Source organism: Hippocampus guttulatus, chromosome 18 (genome assembly GCF_054856545.1).
Source record: "Hippocampus guttulatus isolate MCC_2025c chromosome 18, RoL_Hgut_1.0, whole genome shotgun sequence".
Lineage (NCBI taxonomy): Eukaryota > Metazoa > Chordata > Actinopteri > Syngnathiformes > Syngnathidae > Hippocampus > Hippocampus guttulatus.
The window spans coordinates 1,698,778-1,720,592 of NC_141278.1; the positions used below are offsets into that span (position 1 = coordinate 1,698,778).

The 21,815-nt window shown below is 46.8% G+C and overlaps 2 protein-coding genes across 8 annotated transcripts in view; one reads left to right on the forward strand and one right to left on the reverse strand.

Annotated features, from left to right (window-relative positions):
- Nucleotides 1-21,815, forward strand: part of ube2ql1 (ubiquitin conjugating enzyme E2 QL1) — an 89,644-nt gene that overhangs the window by 56,878 nt on the left and 10,951 nt on the right. For 5 of the 7 annotated variants that reach the window (XR_015103663.1, XR_015103664.1, XR_015103661.1 and 2 more), the window contains one exon: nt 5,654-5,738. Coding sequence is in view for 2 of the 7 variants with exons in the window: in XM_086136309.1 (XP_085992435.1) it covers nt 13,685-14,398; nt 18,244-18,375 (846 nt within the window). In the remaining 5 variants the exon portion in view is untranslated. Of the gene's footprint in view, nt 1-28; nt 94-5,653; nt 5,739-13,054; nt 13,154-13,475; nt 14,399-18,243; nt 21,286-21,815 lie in introns of those variants that run through there. The other 2 variants (XM_086136310.1, XM_086136309.1) reach the window with 2 other exon arrangements.
- Nucleotides 11,146-12,058, reverse strand: med10 (mediator complex subunit 10). The gene is made up of 4 exons (XM_086136311.1): nt 11,912-12,058; nt 11,751-11,834; nt 11,364-11,466; nt 11,146-11,294 (listed from the first exon to the last, which is right to left on the reverse strand). The coding sequence occupies exons 1-4, from the start codon at nt 12,031-12,033 to the stop codon at nt 11,199-11,201; spliced, it is 405 nt and encodes a 134-aa protein (XP_085992437.1). The 5' UTR covers nt 12,034-12,058; the 3' UTR covers nt 11,146-11,198.

Genomic DNA, 21,815 nt, shown 5'->3' on the forward strand with positions numbered 1-21,815 from the left:
ACGCTCAAGTCACGGCAGGGGCCACGCAAGGCACAAAGGACCGCGGTTGGGCGATCAACATGGTCGACTCATCGTCATAATCAGCTGCCTCTGGTGGGAACCTTTTTTTTTTTTTTATCTAAGCCACCCCACAGAAGGCCTCCCTTGATCGGTGTCGAACATTTTTTAGACTCGCTTGCGTATCGGAGAAACTGAGTGCAGTGCCAGGATGGCGTTCTCACGCCTCCTGCGGTGCGGGCTTCCTCTGAGGGTTAAAGCGGCCAGTGGTGAGATTAGCTGCGGAGGCATGATTACGTGTTCTCACCGGCCCCGGCGGTCAGAAGTCGGCGCTAAGCCGTGGCGTTATGGCGACAGCCCATTACTCTTTCATTTGCTGCCGTGTCGTCATAGCAACAGCGGAAAAGCTTATCTGGATGCTGAGAAAATTGCACCTAAGCAGTGAACCCCAGGGTGATGCTTGTGAGCGTATGTGACCTATGTGGTGTGCCCCGACTTTGGGGGGAGAGAAGCGAGTTACCTACATGCTGTGTATTGTTCACCCCCCCACTCCAGCTACCCCCCCCGCCCAAATGATGGAAAGTTCCCAAGTCATAACGTCAAAGCCTCCAAATATGTTTGTATGGATCAAGTCATGACTGAAAAGGGAAATTGTTTGTTGTTGTTGTTGAGTCTGTGATGAAATCGATGATGTCATTGGTTTTCGAGCGTACTATAACAGCCTTATTTTTTGCCTTGAAAATGTTGGCATTTCTCAATTTCCTTGCTTCTCCTTCAATTGTGCTTTGGGCTTGCATAGTTTGCAAATGCTACAGGTTCCATTTTTCATTTCTTTTTTATAACGATCAATGGTCATATATTTACGGCCGTCACCTCCAAACTGGATATTTCCTGCTTCCCTGAGTATCGTGTAAAGCTTTGGTTGAAAAGATTTGAAGTCAATGTGTTTCTTATCATGCGAAGGTATCACTGACTGCGGCGTAGATTGTACTTTCAGTCACCGGTGCAAGAAGCGAAATGTGATTAAAACTCCATTAGAGAAGCACGTTTGAGCCGACTAACAGGGTTGTTATAGATTTGTACCATTCCTTCACCATTCTGGACATGAATTGCTTTGCCCAGAACATGCTGAATCAAACACAATGCGATTTTCTCCCTATTAGATGTCAGCGCAATGAAAAAAATATATAAAAATACACAATTGGCTGTGGATTGCTAAGAATGTTTTGCGGGACGTTTTCATCTGTCGGAAGTGTTTGCAACAAAGTTTTGTAACTTGTTGAAATGTAGCCAGTGGGTAGTTAAGTTTTGTTGTCACTCCGCCTGGCGAAAAGGTAATACCGTTGCTTTAGGCTGGCTCGCTGGAGCGTGGAGAGCCTGACTCATTTCGTTCTCATCGTCATGCACAACCAGCGCACGTATCCTTTGATCATATCATTTCAGATTTTCCAAATCTTGGCGTGCTTATCCCAAAGGTCATCTTGGAGTTCAACAGCCTCCGGCGATGGACGTTTTTTTTCTTAACTTTTCCTTGCAGTGTACTTCACCAAAAAGAAAAAAAAAAGGGAGACAAAACAAGATTTGGGACTGTGCAGAAAAACGGTTTTGTTTTTTTTTCGCTCGGAGGTCAGTGGAGTGGGCAAAACTTAGAAAACCTTGCCAATGTCATCACCCCTACTCATGTGTCCGCACTTCTGGTGGAAGCGCCGCTCGTTTATTTCCAAGGTTCGTTTGATTGGAAAGGAAGTGAAAAGGCGCCGCGGCAGAACAAGCGGCAACGTCCTTGACGGTCAAGATGTTTTCGGTGCATTTGGTTGTTCTGACCCCCCGCTTTGTCGACCTCGGTCTAGTACCGCAACGGGACCCAAAAAAAAAGATCATGCGAGACTGTGACAGTGTAAGACAGGGGCATGTTTTGTTACCACGTACCGAGGGCCAAAATATTTGGACCAGACCTCTCGTAACAAAAGTGAGGCAGTGTCGACAAAAATTGCCGACATGGCGGCAAGGAGCGCTTCTATGGTAATGATATGCTAATTAGGACTGAAACGGGGTTGAAAGCGAACACGCGTCTGGCTGCATAATCACTGGCTGTTTGATCTGATGGATGCTAATTTAAGATATGTGTCGCATGGTAATTTGATAGTGTTAGGCAAGCTCTCCAACAGTCCTCCCCCCCCCCATCACGACGACATCTTCAGCTTTCTTTTTCTGCATACCTCAGCACTGTTGAGATGGTCCTTGTAAAAGGGCCTTCGCCAAACTGTTCCCGCAGAGTTGACGACATTGAATTGCCCAAAATGTCTCGATATCGGAACATTCTGATGAACCGCGTGGTCGAGTCCAAAGCTTAATTGACTGAGTGAGTCTTCATGCTTAGTGAGCAATACGTCGTAAAGCTCAACCCGTAATTCTGCCTGTAGGCTAATCGAGAAGAACTTCTGAGAAGCGAACTGAGGATGTCATCTTAAAATAACCCCGCCGTGGCACAACGGGTCCGCCGTGTTTCCGCTGAGTCACGCTCAGCCCTTTCCCCCAAATAGCCGAGTCACCGAAGAGGCTCTTGCGACTGCGTAACACCCCCCTTACGTAAGAGCTTGCGCAGACAGGTCGTCCGACAATTTGCTGTCTGGCAACGGGCGGTTTATGCCGGGCCGCGACGCGTCGTCAAATTGTGCGAAAAACCGATCGAGCCCTTTCAATGCCTCCATCCATCCATTTTCCGAACCGCTTGATCCTCACTAGGGTCGCGGGGGGTGCCGGAGCCTATCCCAGCTGTCTTCGGGCAGTAGGCGGGGGACACCCTGGACTGGTTGCCTCCCCATAAGTGAATTCGTTTGGATTACGTGGACGCGACAAGATGGCGGTAAACCCTCAACACGCCATTGATGATTCTGTGACGAGAAAAAGGAGCTTACCTCCATTCAAAATGTGTGTGCCCACGTGTGCGATAAAGTATTTAAGCCCCTTATGAGGCCTATTCTTGTCTCTGCCTACTGTATCGCACAGGTGCTTACCTAAGCTTAGGAAGGCGTGTGTGTATGTGTGTGTGTGTGTGTGTGTGTGTGTGAGAGAGAGAGAGAGAATCTCACCCAGTGACTCAGAGAAGATGACATGAGTAACATTACGACCTCGCACTCATTTTCCGCAGTGACGTCTATTGCGCAGATGGCGTGTGACGTGAACACGGGATCGTTCTCAAGAATCGGAGCAGGCATGTGTGCATATGGCTCACCAATCAACACATAAATGCCTCCCCCCCCCATGTCACATTCCCTGTGGGGGGGCTTATGGATTGAATGCACCACTGCCACCAAATATATTATATATCTATAGATACCATCTCTTTCCCAGCCGGCTAATTCTTTTTTTCCCTCCTCCCTCCATTATGGAGCAAAATCCCAGCGGTGCCTAGTGGCAGTGAGTCATTGCAAATGGGATTTGGGTTTTTACGCCCACGCCGCCAGCACCAAAGTGGTCCACAAACCCAAAGAGTCCTGTCTCAAGCTCCCCAAGTGTAACATAGCAAGTGCTCTATTATTTTTATCATCCTTTTATTTATTATTATTATTCTTTTTTTTTTTGTAGAATTCAAAAGCCTCGAGGGAGTTGGGTGGTTGACTCCAGGCTGCTGCTGCTGCTGCTGCTTAGTTTCCACATCAGATGCAAGCAGCTGTCTGTATGTGGTCCTTTCACACCGGGCAAGTCTCGCTGTTCTCCAAGCAGCAGCCCAATTGGGCAGCGAATGTTTTTGTCAATCTTGAACCGTGCCTATAGATTAGCTTGTCCAATTGTTTTAATAGACAACAGGACACACCATGAAATCACTGGCGGAAACGGAGGCAAGAAATCGTTGCTTGAACTCCCCAGGTGCACTTTGCGAAAGACAAAATGGGGTGGGGGGGGGGGGGGGGGGATGACGAGTCAAATGACACAATGGCGCTACACAGCTGCAAAAGAGTCTTGAAATGAATATGAAATGCCCCGTTGGAAAGTATTCCTCTTTGGAGAATTGTCCATCTTTTGGCTGCGGAACTCATTTCCACAACTACGCGGGAGAGCTTGCTTCGCCGCCGCCCCCCCCCCCCCACCCCCTTTCCCCCCACTTTATCAGCAGCAAAAATGCTGGTGCAACTCATGCTAAAATGAGGTAATGTGGGCTTGCTTTAATTCAATTTAGATTAGCCTAATTCTCCTCATCCCAGAAGGAATCCGAGGCACGGTTGGCATAATTCCTCCTCACTTCCGCCTTGCCCACAGCCCGTTTTCCTTGAGCGTAGACTCACGACATCCCACGTTCTCAGCTTTGTCACTGAAATGTGCTCAGTGATGGTGCAGTGGTTGACTTGTCTGACGTGTGTTTGTGTGTGTCCTTATGATTGGCAATGGACAATGACAAAAAAAAATTTAAAAATTGATTACGCGCCTACTTCCGCCAATTAATGTATTTGTATGCAAGGTGTTCAAATTTTGGTGGAACTCCAAAACTGCGCCGACGCCGGCGCATAGCCCCCCAATGTCTCTTCTGCCTTCAGGTTGTAACCGCGCGCGGCGTCCTTTCGGTCTCGCATCGGGAGATTGTTTTGGCGAGCAGGTGTTTGCGTCCCTCTTCACTGCTTTGTTTATTCACCTTCCCCCCCCCCCCCCCCCTCTAAGCCTGCAGGAGACATGCATGTTAAAATCCCAAAAGCGCTCGCGTGCAGCCGTACGTTCAGACCAGCCGGACCGCTTTTCAAACGTATAAAATAAACTCGATTTATTTAGGAATCCAAAAATGAAAACCGTCTCGCCGGTAAACAAAAAGCACGATTTTTTTTTTAAAAATATTCCACAATCTGGTCTTTGACTTGAGTTGCGGTGATTCAGCACAGGAGTAGTTCCACTTGGACGCCGCCGCTCTGAAATCCGGATTAACTTGTCAACAGGCCGGAATATCGGTGCGGGAGATGCGCTTCCATGAGTCGAGGCGTCCCAGCTGCGTCCCCGGTTCAAAAGTCCACTCGTGACGCGGTGTTACATAAGTCGTAAACCGCGCTTGGTCGCTGGCGGGTTAAGCTGCTCATTTTGTGAACTCGGTCCACGTTTGATCGTTACTACTGACCATGCGGAGGCCGTATTCCAGGGATGGTGTACTTTATTTTTCAACCAGGATATATACGGTCAATATTTGCGGTTCTGTTCGGATTCTACGTCCACAATGCACTTGGGAATACAGAGGAGAAAATGTGCTTTTGCATTATGTACCGCTGAAACGATTTTGGCCCGTAAAAAGCAGATTGAGGGACGCCTCAGCCGATATGACATCCGATTTGAATATTTCATTTCAACTTGGCGACTGTAACATCTTCCGCTGCTCTGGGAAGACAACGTTTTGGTCTTTCCGAGTCCCATTTGTGGGCCCACCGATGCAGAAGAACATTTGTGAGGTCACTGACACGTCAGAAGTTCTCCCGCAACAAATTCATTCGACCGTGCCTTCTCCACGCTAAAGGATTCTTGCGATGGTTGAAAAGCGGGCCTGCTTCGAAGATTTTGGCGCTCCCCTGTCATTATGATCGAATCTGCAGAATATTAGAGGCACCTCTCAGCGTGTTGCCAAACAAAGCGTGACTATTCCTATTCACAGCGCAATATTCTTCTCTGTGTTCCCTCCCAGTGACGAAAACCATCGGACATGCACATCTGATATAAATGTCAGCGCTTCCGCGGCGGAGTCACGAAGGCCTCCTCCAAGTCATGAGGTAAGCCGTGGGCCGACGCGCTCGCTCGCCGCTCCTCCCACACCGGACTCAAGTATGCGCGTGGTTGTAAACTCCAAAATTGTGCGGGGTGCACAAAGAGCGAGAGAGTGGGTCGACGGATGATTCAATGTTATGTTTGTACGTTCACTGCTTTTGGGAGAAGTCAAGTTGAGTGAGCGAGCGAATGAGTGCATCTATTTTTTTTTTCAATGTTTAAACTTGTAGAGATGCCTGCTAAGTCATTCCTTTTATACTGTGATGAACCTTGCCTCAAGTATGTACATATGCGTCCTCCATGATGACCGCATCCTGCAACGCAACCCCTTGACAAAAGTCAAATAAGTTCGGACTTAAACGTAGCGTACTGGCATCGTGCTTCCGTGTTTTAAGAATGTGTGGCCACCAAGCAGCAAGTGTAAAAAAAAATTCCCACCAATCCTGAGCTGGTTTCAAAAAAATAAAAAAGAAAAAAAGTGCTCAGCTAGCTATCGCGCTAAACGCTGTGGGGAGGAGGAGAGTGGAAGGGTTCCAAAAAAAAAAAGTAGGGGGGAGGGTTGGCCTGGCATTTATGGGTTGACCTCGGTGAGGGTGTTGGAGTTTTATGGAGCGTGTGCATGTGTGTCCGTTGGGATAATGCATCTTGGGGACAATGGGGGGGTTATAGGTAGCCGCTGACTATAGGTTAAAATATTCAGGAAACAAATAAACGGTCGACTTGGCCATGTGGGACATCACCCATAAAACTCAGAAAGCCTTATGTGCTTGTGAATTAGCAACTATCCAGCCGCATATATTATTTTGGGAGTGAGGCAGGCAAAATGTTATAGCCCGATATATCTTATCGCCCAGCAGCTTCTGATTCAGTCAACTTTATTTATCCCACAAGGGGCGATTCGTTTGCGGCTTCCCAGTATGCGTTCAGACTTGCAGTTGGTGCCCGAATTAATAATTGATGTTAAAGAAATGCATTGAAGCACTCGGCAGAAAGAAAGAGATATCTTGGCCATACCTGTAAAGCAGCCAACAAATTGTCGGGCAAGATAAACAACATATGATAAGAGAAACGTAAATAAGGTAAGAAGGAGACGGTGTTAAAAAAAAAAAATCCTTATGATTATTAATTGCTTTAGTTGCCTGTTTGCATTAAAACAAAGCCGAAATCCATCTCTTGCATGTACAGTAGATGATCGATTTTATTTTTCTCCATAGGATGATAATGATGAACTTCAGTTAAGCTCCCAATGTGCTGGCTGCATTTTGAATTAGAGTGAAGTATGATGTGAGGAGGTTACAGAAAAGTAGCAAGAAACTGCAAGATGTGTCAATTATGTTTTGCATTTTGACAAAAAGTCCAATGTTGTTCATATGATTTCTCCCCATACAAACATTAGCTGTTCTTAAGAATAATAACAATAATAAAAGACATTGTGTAGCTGTCGTCAAAAGTGTCTGAACACTGCAAAAGCCTCTTGGATCTGAATGATTGATAAATGAAACTGTGAGCTGCTCACAGTTGCCATTTTTGTCAATTCCAGCCAGAGAGACCTCGTCACCAAAATAAAAGAGTAAAGTCAGCTAAGGCAAAAACGATTCCCTTCATAGTAATGCAGCAAATACCACTTTATTTCCGCCCCACCTTTCCGAAACACGATGATGTTCGTCCCCCCCCCTGAACTCGGTAGTGTACTGCTGCTCTTCCCAACACCCCGCTTCAAAACGCCTGGAGCACTAATCGCCGCCTCTGGCAAACACCGATAGCGTTACGGTGACCCGTGGACTGTGAGAAGATCCACCGAAAGCCTTCCCACATTTGAAACCGAAGCACCCACTGAGAACCCCAACAAGCGATACCGTCCGTAATGTCTTCCATCCGTTACATTGGTGGGTAATTGCCTCGTTGGTTCTCTTTGGATTAACTCATGTGCAACCAGGTTTCAACTTGACAGTGAGATGACAGCAGTGGATGGGCTTTGTTGCAAATGTCACACTCGGGGCTCACAATTTCACCCTTCAACATCGCGCCGCACGAGGCAAACGAGGTGCAGGCTTAATTAAACCAAAGGGAAATGACGAGAAGTCCCCCCCCCCTCCCCCCGGCTCGTCGCTCTCATCCTTTATTTATTTCTGCCTGCCTCGCTTTCTGCGTTGTTTGTTTTTCCTCAGCAAATTAGGCCAGTTGCAGATGCATGTAATGAGCGATGAGTGTGGCCGGATGCCACACACGGCGAAAAGCGTGGCAAACTATTGTTTTCCACCTATTAAGGCCCATCTGCGGGGCTTTCTGAGCGGCGTAATTCGATAGCCGCCGTTGACGGGTCCTTAAGCGAGGGCGGGTGCGAGGGACATCAGGCGGCAGACATTATCGCTCTGATTTATGGTTTTCATTCAGCGCCTTTATCGGCACTCTCCCATCGTCTGTTTCCCCCGCCCGACGTAGCTGAGCGCTCACGCCGGGTCAGTGGCTCGCCGCTTCCAAATGTGACGCATGAAGGCCTCACGTGTGCGTGGTTGGTCATTAGGAATGATTGTGGACAGATGGATTTTTAAAGATGCGGCATGAAAGTGTTTTTTTTTTTGGGGGGGGGGGGGTTCGCGATGATGCGCATCAAGCCAGAATAGCGCTCATCGGAGCCCTGACATTGACGTGTTGACAAACACTTCCTGATTTACATAGGATGACAAATAATGACAGGGCCACGATTGTTTTGATTGAGGCGCTGGAAACGGCTCCATCTTGACACGTCCAGCCAAAAGAAAAACAAAAACTCTTCCAACCAAAGTGAGCGTGCATTAATCTTTATTGGACGATGAGGGAGTCACAGTAGCAGGCCTGTGTGGGTCCACGGTCATGATGATCAATATCTTGTGTATTGTCCTGTTAGTGTGTGCGGCACCACCAGGCCAAGCTTGCCCCCCTCTCACATTAAGAATTGGGCACGTAATGTCGCCTGCACAGTTGCGTACTTTGTGACTCATATCAGATGACTTGACTTCACGCAGTCCCAGTCAGCCGTGATCAGGGCGGTATAAAGAGAACCCCCCGCCCCCCTCCTGCAAAGGTTTATAATTACCATAACCTTGATGCTAATTTCTGTTAGCCTGTGTATAGTTGGTTTAGGCAAACATTTTGGCAAATTAAATATACATATTTGTGTGTGTGTGTGTGTGTGTGTGTGTGTGTGTGTGTGTGTGTGTGTGTGTGTGTGTGTGTGTGTGTGTGTGTGTGTGTGTGTGTGTGTGTGTCAGTCAGTTCGTGACGTGGGGGGGAGGATTGTTGCCATAGGGACGAATGCAGCAGAGGGAAGATGGGGGCCCGCCTCCTGACCTGCACAGAGAAACCGAATGACAGTCACGGAGCTGAGCTAGACGGGCGCTGGTCACAATGAGAGGAAAAGGGGAGAGGGGGGCAGAGCCGCACCCGTGCAAACAAATTTCCTGGGCTTCAGCGACTACTCACCACTTAGCATTAGCATCAAAAAGAGATTATGCTAATTTGATCAAAGGTGGCTTTTGTGTCCCGGTAGCAATCCAAGGACACTGGGGATGTATGAAACCATGATAGCATTATGCGCAGGCTGAACATTAACATTGTACTTAAATATAAAAAAATTGAAGGAAAAAAAAAACAACTAAAGTATGACTCATTTCAAATGTATTGCATGGAAAAATTACATCAAAAAGACACCGAAATAAGTGCTTAAAAACAAAAGATTAAAACCTAAAGATGAAATACACGTATATGGAACTGAAGTTAAACACAGCTGAACTGTACTTCGGCATTAATTATTTTGAATGCCACTAGAGGGAGCCCACCTACGACTAGTGCTTCCGAAGTTTATTCCATGAATGTTAGTAGTGTAGCCAAATTGCACTAGTTGACATTTGTGTGCTACTATATGCTATTAATGAAGGACTAGATGATGTCAACACGTAACATGTGATGTCACTAGCAGTACAGTATTGCAGTAGTTGCATATACTGTTGTCAACTCTGGCACGATTTTGCTCCATTCGTATACTCAAGTTGTTCTAATGAGGACAAAGAGTGTCCACGTCCATGGATCATCGATGATACGGAATAAAGGATTCAAGCAGCTTTCCATCTGAAATGCACTTTTATGAAAGGGCTGTCACATGGAAATCCTGCATTGTCGATTCTGTTTTGAGAAAAGACGAGGTGGCAAAGCAAAGAGCCCTTTGCTCTGACACTGCAGCAAACTCTCACGACCCGCAGGACGCGTTCAGTGGCGCAAGCGCACTCTTTCATCCGTTTCCCAAAAGCGTAGCACGTCGCAAAATTAGACAGTGGAGAGCTTTGAAGAAACGTAAGCACCTCGCAGGTGGTGCCTGAACTTTTGTCCTTCCGCCCTTTCAAGTGTCTCTCAAGCCTGTGAAAGCGCATCAGCATCCACATTCCCCATCGTGATTGTGGCTTTGGTCTCTTGTAGCTGGCCGTCAAGTCATTTTGGGGTCAGTGGGTGCATCTCTTATTTACAGATCGGTATCATCTTAAACCGGGAAAGCTACGAGCAAATGAACACTTGTGAGATAAAACATGACGGGGCATACAAGTGTCTCTTTTTGCAAATATATTTCCGTGGTTCCGCTTGCCAAGGGAGTTGATTTCTCGACTTCAGCTCAGTTTCTTCTTTCTGGAGCTTTAATTTGTCTTGTTCTGGGATTTTATTTTTTTGGGTTCATCACTCGTGACAACGCAACGTACACACACTGCAAAACAAATGCTTGTGTGTGTGTGTGTGTGTGTGTGTGTGTGTGTGTGTGTGTGTGTCGTACTGCAAACCAAAGCGGATAGAATGAGGAAAATGAGGAAGTGCTGATGGCATATCTGATTCATGGTGCGGAATGGGAACTGGTATCTTGGGTGGGGAGAGATTATCAGAAATATTGAATTATGTCTGTTAACATCAAATTTTAGAGGAGCTGCAGTAATGTACTTGATAGCAAAAACAAGATCACAGAATGCTACTTTACGCTTGAAGTGAGCAATCAGTCCAATAACGATTATCCACTTACAAAACCTTTAATATGATACAAATAAAGAGCAGACATGTTGCTGAGCAGGGCCGAAAAAAAAAACAAAAAAAACACCTGCAATCAGACTTTTCACAGCCCGAGCAAACAAATGTATGTCCAACTCTTGTTACTGTGTGCCTTGTCAATTATTATAAAAAGATATAAATAAGTACCGCCGCTTCAGGCAGGAGCTTCTGTATGGCGCTTGAAATTTACCCTGCTGCTAATACAGCATCCAAGCGACATGGACATGTAACGGCCACATTTGTCCAGCCAACACACACCATCTGAATCAATTTTTAGGATAAAGAACATTGGCTCAGTCTGGTTGCGAGCGCAAAGGGTTCTCTTCCTTGATCTGACCGGTTCAAGGCTTAAAATGTAATTGTCACAGGTTGACGCGTCAAGGGTGACAGTGCAGAAATCACTAGGATGGGCCGTCGTCGCCGTGTATCGCCTTATATTTCGACATCTCCTCCGGGAAGACTTTGCTGAGCTCGGAGATGAGAAGGCTCTTGAATTTCTGTAATAGAACAAAGAAGCCAGTAAATCAGAGGTGTCCAGTTATAGCAGACTCCCAATTACTTCTTACCGTCAGGGTGTCAATTTTTCCTTTAACTTGCTCGTTGCGGGCCAAGGCTCTCTCCAAACACTCCTTTGTGTATAGCTGTGGGTTTCGACCCTGATCGATGTATCTGAATAACATCACGCAGACAAAGGATGCACAATTCACAATTTAATCATCATCCTTTTTAATCCATCCGTTTTCTACGTCACAAAGCGTCACTGGGGAGATGGAGCCTATCTGAGCTCTCTAAATAATTTCTAAACTTTTCACAACATTGCGACTTCAATTTAGAGGGGAATCCTTTTTTGGAATTGGGCGTTGTGGTATAAACAAACACGTCAAGGCATGCCATGTGGATGATTTGGTCAAATGCGAGGAGGCAATGAAGTCAACATCCGAGTCCAGACTTACTCAAACACTTCCAGTGGTACGTTGATCTCGTGCAGCTGTTGACGGCACTTCTCAATGTCTTGCAGTCCCGTTATCATTAAATTTCTGTAAAAGAAAATTAAGCCATAATAATGTCCGTCGAACTGAAGTGTTTACAGCACGTCAATCCAAACGTGACTCACAGTTTTTGGTTGAGTCCCGCTTGGCTGCTCGACTGGAAGTCGCTGACGATAATTCCAAGCTGTCGAATATTTTCGACAAACTTTTCGAGGTGCTCCTCGAGGTTTTCGTTTTTCTCCGCCATTTAAATGTTATTCCAAAGATGAAAATGCCTTCAAATGATGTCGTTTGTCAAAACAATCGCCGGTCTTTCGTTAGCCACCACAACTGGCGTAGCTAAGAGTGCAGTTGTGCTTTACGGCAAAGAACCAGCCAATCGCTACTGGGCGCTGGTGTGTTGCCATGGTGATAACCAATGAGTGTTGTATTCTGTATGAAAACGTCGTGCTTCGGAAAATAAAGCTGTTTTTGCAAGCATTAAAGATGAAATCAAACCGCTGAAACGTTCCCTCACAATATTATTAATTTCATGTTTTCGTGAAACAAAAGCCCCGAATCGGAAAGCGTCATCACGCGACCTACTTATCAGTACTGTATCTACAGCGCCAATTAACAATTAAAAGAATAATTTACTACGTGTATAAACAATCATTGTTGGAGTAAATAAATAGCATATTAAAAGGTATATGCAGGTGTCTGACAACCCTTGACACCACATGAACAGGAAATAATACCACCACCTTCTCAATAAAAGCTTTGGGTCTTCTCTCCGTGTAGTGACAGGATGATGTATTAATGAATGATAAAATAACGATTGAATGACGAAAAAGAGAGACTGTACTGATTGAAATGTTTAAATGTTTGTCTTGTGGATGTTGTGATTGTCTGATTATCTAACATCATCAGCAAGGACGCTAATACCACATGTTCAATTGACACGTAATGAATATTTTGAAATGTGTATATTTGTTCTTTACGGCGCGGCATCGCGTCTGCACACATGCGCACACACACGCGCACACAGTGCGTGTGTGCGTGAGGAGCTTTACTTTGAAACGCACCCAATCGTCAGTGTGCGTGAGGAGCTTTACTTTGAAATGCGTCTTTGCGGGGTGAGCGCGTGTGGGCTGAGCGTTCTCGTTGGTGCGCTTGCGAGAGTCGTCATCCTCTGCATTACTCGAGCTGCAGCAGCTGAACACACATACACTCACACGTACATTTACGCTCACACAAAGACAAGCACTATAATAAGCGCTTTCCTGCAGCTCAGCTCCTTGGCAGCTCTCGTGGATCTTCTGGATTGTCGTGTTTTTTTCCCACGTGGTGGCTATTTGCAGCAAATACTCTGGATTTCACGCAATCGGGTAAGCGAGTTCATGGTTTCATATGGGGTTCAGTGGCAAGGGGGACACTCGCGTTCGTCGTGCAGGTGTTAGATTTGTGACTTCATCTGACGTTGTATGATGCCGTAGGCGTTTTTGACCATTTTGTTCATGTACCGCAAACCGATTCGATGAGTGACGTGCAGCTTTTATCTTTTTAAATGCGTTTTTGACACATCGCCCGTACTGCGGCTAGAACAAGGTTCTTAGCGCGGGGGAGGGATGGGGTTGAAATCCAGACGAAAACGCTACCTCCATTGTTGTTTTGCGGGGCTGAGGATGACATTTCTCTATCTGTGTGTAGTCACGCCGTGCAGTGATGATGCACTGAGAGGAGAGGCGCAGGATCGTGGGCTGCGATTACCCCCGAAGGCTGCAGTGAAGGTTGAGATCTGAGAGTGGCGCAAGCAAGGTGAAACTGAGTAGTCCCTATCCACGCCGGGGGAATCTCGACCCTCTGTCGGGGGTGGGGGGATCGGTGGAGGAATCCCAACCAGATCCGTTCAATAAATTATGGCCACTCTACTGCGGAAAATCGGCCTGATCCGCCTGCACGACCGAGACACGGAGGACCCCAAACACCACCAGGGCTCTTTAAAGGGCACCAAAGGCACCCCGAAAAACAACAAACATTGTCAGACGGCCAACGACACCAACATCCTCAGCACCCCGGAGATCAAGGCGAGGAAGCTGGACCAGCACGGCAAGGACAAGGAAAAGCCAGGCAAGGATGCCAAGGAGAAACAACAACAACAACAACAACAACAACAGCAGCAAACCGGCGGAGGTGGGAATAAAAGCACCGGAGCGGCCTCCGTCCCTCCGCTCGCACCTCACCGGCATCATTGCACCCAAGTGCGGACGCGCAGGCTGATGAAGGAGCTGCAGGAGATCCGCAGGTTAGGGGATAGCTTCATCACGGTGGAGCTGGTGGACGAGAACCTGTTCGACTGGAACGTCAAGCTGCACCAAGTGGACAAGGACTCCGCGCTGTGGCAGGACATGAAGGAGACGAGCACCGAGTTCATCCTCCTCAACGTCACCTTCCCCGACAACTTTCCTTTCTCGCCGCCCTTCATGCGGGTGCTGACGCCCCGCTTGGAGAACGGCTACGTGTTGGACGGGGGTGCCATTTGCATGGAGCTGCTGACCCCCCGCGGATGGTCCAGCGCCTACACGGTGGAGGCCGTCATGAGGCAGTTTGCGGCCAGCCTCGTCAAAGGACAGGTGAGGGATCATATCGCCATCCCGACCGTGCTACAGTTAATCGTCACCCTTGTACCGCATACGTGAATTTGCACCTGTTTGTAATTTACATATTTAAAACCCCCCGTCGCGCACATTTTGAGCGCACGTGCCACACGCTCATTTTGCCGCGTTAGGTTTCCTAATGGCTGCACTTCGGATCAGTGGTTAGCGGTGATCTGTCTGTCCCACACCTCAAATGTTTGGACTTAGAATTTTTTTTTTGCATTGCAATAGAATAATGTAGAACAACAACAGGGATGGGTGACTGGTGCCCTGCAACTCAAAAATATCTTGGAAAAAAAAAAACTTGATTAACCTCCAATATACATTTTTCCTGAAAAAGTGGGTCGGAAAAACTGGGGGAAATACAAAATGTTGATAAAGGAAAAAAAATAGGCCAAAATACCGAGGGGTAGTTTGAAGTTGTAAAATCACCAATCACCACTAGGTGGCAGACGTGTCATTATTTGCGCTTCCACTACTTTCCTGGGGCCAAGCAAAAATTTCCAAAACGAGCGGCGTGCCGCAACCTTTGCAAAATCCGTCCACCATCAATTTCCATTGGTTCCCTTGCAGTGGAAGGACATTATCAGCTAGCTGGTGGCGGTAATGCACCATTCAGATGGTTTGCCACCCCTGCACAGGGGAGGGCAAACGTTACTGTATACAGTACTACACTGCAAGTAACACTCGGGCATTCTTTTCAATGGGCAGTATTAATTATCAGCCAAAGGGAATGAAATTGAAACAAAAAATTCTCTTGTGGTTTGCACACTTGCCTCCCAGTTAGGCGGTTGTGGGTTTCAACCTCGACTTGGCCTTTCTGTGTGGGTTTTACGTGCTTTTCCTCCTGCTTTGTTTTCCCTCGACCCGAATGAGGATACATCCTATCGGAGATGGACGGGTGTTTCTTTACGGCAACCATTTCGAGCCACGCTCCCTCCCCTCCTCCCTTCCTCAATGCTCTCTGCAGTCCCAGTTTGATTGCCTTTCATCAGTCAGCATCCTCTGGCAACAAAGACCCGCATACCAAGTGAAAGTCACGCAGGCTCACGATACGTGTCCTCAACCCCCCCACCCCCCACCCCACACAGCGCATTTACGAAAAACGAATAGACCACCGGGGGATGGGAAAGCAGGCTGCGGGCACGCCACGATTGCAGACCTGTGTGATTTAGATCAACTCGATTATGTAATCCTTTCAAATCCTGCCCCGCTCGGAGTTTTGCAGCATCTCTGCGCTTCCGATGGAAATGGCTGCATCCTCAAGTGCACTCCGCCTTATAACCCGCAGAGCTTTACTTAAAAATAAATTTGAATCTGCTTGCTCGTCCTCAGCGAGACTGAGCAGGATGATTGATACCCCCCCCCCCACCGCTCCCCCTCAAAAAGTACCAGATTGTCCTCCACGTAACCCTGTTGTGTCGTGCGTTTTGTTCAGTTCACAAAGCATCTCCTATGCAAATGAGACTGATCGCTTGTGTGCGCGCGTGTGCGGAACCCCGCTTGGCAAATTGACGACTGTGCCGCTCACCAAATGCGCTGCAGTGGTTCCTCCTCATATCTGACGGAAGCCTCATTGATCAACGCGGATGTACAGTCTGCATTTGCGTCTTCCGCTAACGGTGCTTGGCATGCGTTGCAATTTCAACACTCAAATAGGAATTCGATTTGTTGCATTGAAATTGTTAAACATTTTAAGAATGAATACTAACACTATATATTATTAACATGTTGAGGGGGTGGGGGAAGTGTAAAGAAAGTGTAAGTAAGCTTTGCAGTTAGTCCGGTATTAGTGTATCCTCCATGCTCCTTGCGTGTGTTTTCATTTTATATTTGACCGCCCAGTACACACTCAAGCAGCAGCATCTCTAAATGTGACTGCTGATAACTTAAACTTTGAAGTTGGGGCACTTGTAAGCAAGACAGTCACAGAATTTGTATTCCTTCAAACATTCCGCATGAGCATGGGTCAAACCCACACAGGAAAGCCAGAGTTGAGTCTACTTCTCATTTGATTTTTTTCCTCACATCCCAGTGTAGCATGATGACATCATCAATAGCGTGTTAGTTTGATGAACCATCCCATTAATGCTTCCTGTGGTGTGTAAGTGCTTTCAAGCGCTATGTGGATGCGACATTTCGTGCTGGTTATGACATCTGACCAATTTTTTTTTTTTTAAAGCATGATTTTATCCTCTAATGACCCGCCTATCAGTCCCAGAGAGGCTCCGTGATCCGATGAGTCCACTATTGATCTCTTGTTTGTTCATCCTGACCTCTTGGTGCACATGCCTGCGTTATGCAACAAGCCACCTCCGGTCCCCTCGGGCCGTTTCCCAACATGCGACGTGGCATTGCCATGCCTGTCCTGTTCCGTCCATTGACCGATTGCCATTCATCCAATTAGCCAACAGCCACTCTGCCAGAGTGTGCCGCTCTCCGCAAACGAGCACTTTGCCCAAATAGATAAACGCTGACATGGGACAACTTTGGCTGCCAGCACTGATGCTGATTCATTAAATCTGATCTCCCACTCCCTTGATGCCCCCCCCCAAAAAAAAAGATGTCTAATAACACTGCGGTGCGTTTTATTATTATTTTTTCATTGTTGCCTGAGATCACGATGCTGCTAATGAATCCTCAATTGACGGCTTTCAGGCTCAGGGCAGATTTTTATGTAAGGTCAACGCATTCACCAGCCCTCTCACATCCTCGCAAATAAGGGAATACACCAACGGCATTGCGTAGGCCCTATTTAAAAAATTTTAAAAAAGCCTTGTTCAATGAAAGTGAGGTTATGTTCCTTGCCAGCGCATCACCATGGCAGCAAAGTCTTTCACAATAGCCGGCAATAATGAGTCTGGTCAGCAATGCGACAGGCACCATTTTGAGGTGGCGAGAGCAACCATAAGTGATGGGGAAGATATGCATGGCTAATCAGATCGCCTGTGATCCCTGCCCCTGCGACCGCAATTGAGCCTGCGAGCGTGTCTGCAACATCGTGACATCACGGGCGCATCAGGATGCATCACTGTCCACTCACAAAGCACCGAGTGGGGGGAAAAAAAGCGGGTTGTATCATTCGCCAAGTATTTATCTGAGCTGCAGTGCAGCATGCAGAAAGGCCGGCCGGCGAAACGTTTGTTTTGTTAGTTTGAGCAGCCAATAAAGCTGCTGAGGGAAGTGGCGCAGTGTGATCAAACAAAATGCGAGGGAGTGAACCCACGCCAGACCAGTGGACAGATCTACAGTGTCCGTGCAGTCCCGCCAGCACTGTGCCGACGATGCTGGACAAATATTGTGCAATGAAAAGCATACTTTTAAAAAAATTATTATTATTATTATTATTCAACAAGTCATTTCAGTTCATTTTTAGATCAAAACACTCCAGTGTGTGTTTTTCCCTACAGTCCAAATGTAATTGCGTGAAACCGTGTGCAAATACCATACATGCAAAATGCCATAGACAGACTAACGAATAGCATTGATGTCACAGCGTGATGCAATTTTAGGAGAGAGACAATATAATGTGTACTCACTGTCACAGGCATATCTTCTTTATCCTCTGCGGAGAATTCTACGTCACTTGCGAAACTCTTCTGTCTTTGTGTCTGAATTATTCTGCCCCCTGCTGGCTAAGGCATGCACACCCAGAGGCAGCACAACGTGTGGCTCAAACGGTATAATTCTATTTCCATCGTTTCAATGGGGAAAAGAGTATTTGAGCTATGACTTCACACTTCACCGAATGTTTGTCTTTTTGGGAGCTGATGTAAGTGACCGCGCTTCTCAGTCATGATCCTTGATTTCATCTCTTGCAGGGGCGTATATGTCGGAAAGCAGGCAAGTCCAAGAAGGCCTTCAGCCGTAAAGAAGCCGAGGCCACCTTCAAGTCGTTGGTGAAGACCCACGAGAAGTACGGCTGGGTGTCCCCGCCCGTGTCGGACGGCTGAGCGCCGACCCCTGACCTCCAACATGCAAAATGACACCACGCTAACTCAACAATCTGTCACACTCACCTTTTGCTGTAGCTTTTATTTATTTTAGTTTGTGTGTGTGTGTTACATGGGGGACTTTGTATTCGATATGCAGACAAGCGATCACTTTAACATCATCATCATCACCATCACTTTTCCAGGAAGTGATTTGCCCTCACCCTCGCCCAGGGAAATTCTTTCCCCATTTTGGGAAAGGCCTAAGAAGGTGTGTGTGTGTGTGTGTGTGTGTGTGTGTGTGTGCATTTGGGAATGCATTTCTTGCTTTTCCTCCATCTCTGTATTTTTTTTTCTTCTCGTGCACATGCAGTTGGACCCTGTGTGGACTTTTGCAGCCGAATGAAGCAGACTCATCCCCCTGTGGCGCTCCCTTTCCCTCCCCACGCCTGAGCCCTTCCCTCCTCTTCCTTTCGGCATTACTCTCGGTCGTCTGCCTATGGCTGCGGGCTCATTTGCATATAAATGAAGCCGTTCATGTTTAATAGACGGGCAGCGCGCCGACTTCTCCGCTCGTTCGCTCCTTCGTTTATTGCCTTTTTCTCCCCCCGCCCCCCTGTCGGCTGTGCGGTTGCCCACACTTGGATGCAACATGAAGATTGTAATGTACATGGAGTTGTGCTCTCTCTCTCTCTCTCTCTCTCTCTCTCTCACACATCCCTCCAAGCCCGCTCGCCCACTGTCTTTCTTTTTGTCTCGTGGCTAAATTTAGCGCTCACTGTTGCATCAATGAATATTGATTTCTAATGGAAGGAAAAAAAAAAGTCACATGTTGCATTATGCAGAGACTTTGGACGATACATAGAATGATCGTCACTCATTTCGCTGTGCGTGTTGGTGAGGAAGAAGACTGCCCTCCTTTTTGTGTGGACGTGCGTGAAAGGGGCACAACCCTCTTAAAACGGACAACTCTGAACTGTGAATGACACGAAGGCCTCAAGAGATACTGTTTGTAAGGGAATATGCGTGTGTGTTTGGTGTGAAACCAACCAAAGTCCAGCAGGAAATCCGCTGTGCGATGAACACACTGGTGCGCGCACCCGCTGTACCCGCACGGCTTGATATGCAGCCTGGGGTTCGTCATTTCGATGAATGTACGCTCCCGAGCACCACACGACTGCCCAGAGAGACATCCGGGGATATTAGGGAGAGGGCAAGCCGAGAGAACGGGGCGCATGGCGGCGGGGTCGCTTCTCGGAAATGTCAGTGAGTCGTGAGATGGTCAAAACCTGCATCTGACTTAGCCCAATAGCAGAATTGCCTTTGAGCTGTTGTAAGAAAAGCTTCAGGAATGGTGTGACGAAAAATTGATTTCTTACCAAAACTGCAAAAGCGATCCTGCCTTGTTTGTTTTGTGAAATGTTTGTATTTTGCCATCGTTGTGGGAGCATCTGACGGTTCCTTTCCAAAAAGAGCTAGCATCACAGTGCCGCGGCAACGTTCTTCACCACCCCTGATTTTAAGCACAATGGTGTTTTGTTTTTAAAGATATATATATATATATATATCTCGAGACCGTCCGTTCAAAAAAATCACTCTGGCACTTATGCTATTGGGTGCAGGATATGCTAGACATGCAGTTATGTAAGAATGTTCCTCCGAAATGTAGAATCAACCAGAATGTGCGTCCCGATACTTTTGAAGTCCACACGGTGTGTTGTCATGCCGCTCGCGCGTCTGCGACTTGTCCTTCCTGTCAGCTCGGCTTCCACTTCTGCCATGTGCCAGTTAAATGTCAGAGACAAAGCTGCTAATTGGGCTGACATTTCTGCCAAGCGTCATACGATCGAGACGGGCGCTTGAGTGCGAAAGGATGGAGGATGTCAAACCTCCCGCTTGGCTCCCTCCTCCGCCCGCTGGCATTTTGGTCCGTGATGAGTAGCCCCGTGGCGTTTGTTTTAGTTGAGGAAGGTGTGTGTGTGCGTGTGTGTGTGTGTGTGCGTGTGTGTGTGTGTGCGTGTGTGTGGAGGGGGGCGGGGGGTTGGGGGTGCAGAAATACTGTAAATTGACTTCATATTGTACCACAAAATATCTCTTAGCTGAGTGTTTGCTGGTTTCAAGTCAATCATTTTGGTGATCTCTAGATTTAGACTGGTAGTGAGCAGACACTAACTGAGCTGGTTCTGTTGTATTATATTTGCATGTCAATTGTGATTGGTAGCTACTTACTGTATATTTTTTTCTTTTTCAAGAAAAGTCAGGAAAAAATGGAGATAAACAAAAAAAAAAGCAAAATGCTTCTCGTTCTTTTTTCGCTCTTTTTTTAAAGGAGCTTCTGTAGTGTGCGTGCGAGCGAGGTCTTTTGATGCGTCCTCAAATGTCGTATTGTCTTCTATGAATGTTTGTTTTAATTTATTTGAGATTTGCCAAAAATGAAGATTTGAAGCATGATGCAGGTATTGCCACAAGAAAATGAAGAAGGGGGGGGGGGAGGAAGGAAAAAAAAATCTTACCACGAAGGGGATTTGTGTTTATGTGGACAACTGAAGGACAACGTTGCAAAGCCTCAACACCTTAAAAAAAGGGACTTTTCCCTTGGAAGAAAATCCTGCCCCGGCTTAAAAACAAATTTGCGACAGCCTCCCATCAAATCACACTTTACCCCATTCGCCCTGTTGTGATTTGGCTTCATCTTGGATAAAAATGCCCCCACCCCAACCTCTCTCAATCACAGATGTAGGAGCAGTTTGAAGCTCCCAGTGCTTCACATCTCATGTACGATATGGGCATGTGCACATCAGACCCGAGATCACCGACTTCTGGACAGTTCCATTCCCCTGACTTGATTGTTTGGTCAAAAAAGTGGGAAGAGGCTCTGTTTGCAAGACCAAACCAGAATGTGCAATAAAATACACAGCATATTCAAAAGTGGTTGTATCGTCTGGTTTTTGTTTTTCAGCTGCATGAAACTCCAGCCGACCGCCGTAATTTGTGAATTCCTATTTCTGGCTGTAGCGCCCCCCCCCCCCCTCCTTTCGTCCAGTAAAATAGCACATTTGACAGTGGCCTTTTGTCGTTGGCAGCCAAATGCACACCTGTGCAACAACAGTACCTTTTGTCAAAAGCTGACGTACTGGTGTGACTTTTATTCGATCGGGTTTTGTGTGTCATGAAGCTTCAGAGTTACCCGATGGAAGCCAACAATCTTAAAACAAAAAATTTTGAAGGTTTGGATTGGAATATACTGTCGTTGCATCGGGTTATATATTCATTTATTTTATATTTTTTTTGCAAAGGTTTACAAAATTGCCCACAACTCAGATTCTGTCCACGTCAGCACATGCTCAGCAGCTTACGACAAACACAATTCTGCTGGAGTGCACAAATTGCACAAGAACCAGTTCACACACACACACACACACACACACACACCTACACACCATCTTCGCAAATGAACCCTA

What these genes read in the sequence shown, in the direction of transcription:
- med10 (XM_086136311.1), bottom strand. Translation starts at nt 12,033, where the DNA reads ATGGCGGAGAAAAACGAAAACCTCGAGGAGCACCTCGAAAAGTTTGTC. An exon ending in GCGGGACTCAACCAAAAACT is followed by an intron (nt 11,835 to 11,911) that starts GTGAGTCACGTT and finishes TTTCTTTTACAG; the next exon opens with AAATTTAATGATAACGGGAC. An exon ending in GAAAAATTGACACCCTGACG is followed by an intron (nt 11,295 to 11,363) that starts GTAAGAAGTAAT and finishes GTTCTATTACAG; the next exon opens with AAATTCAAGAGCCTTCTCAT.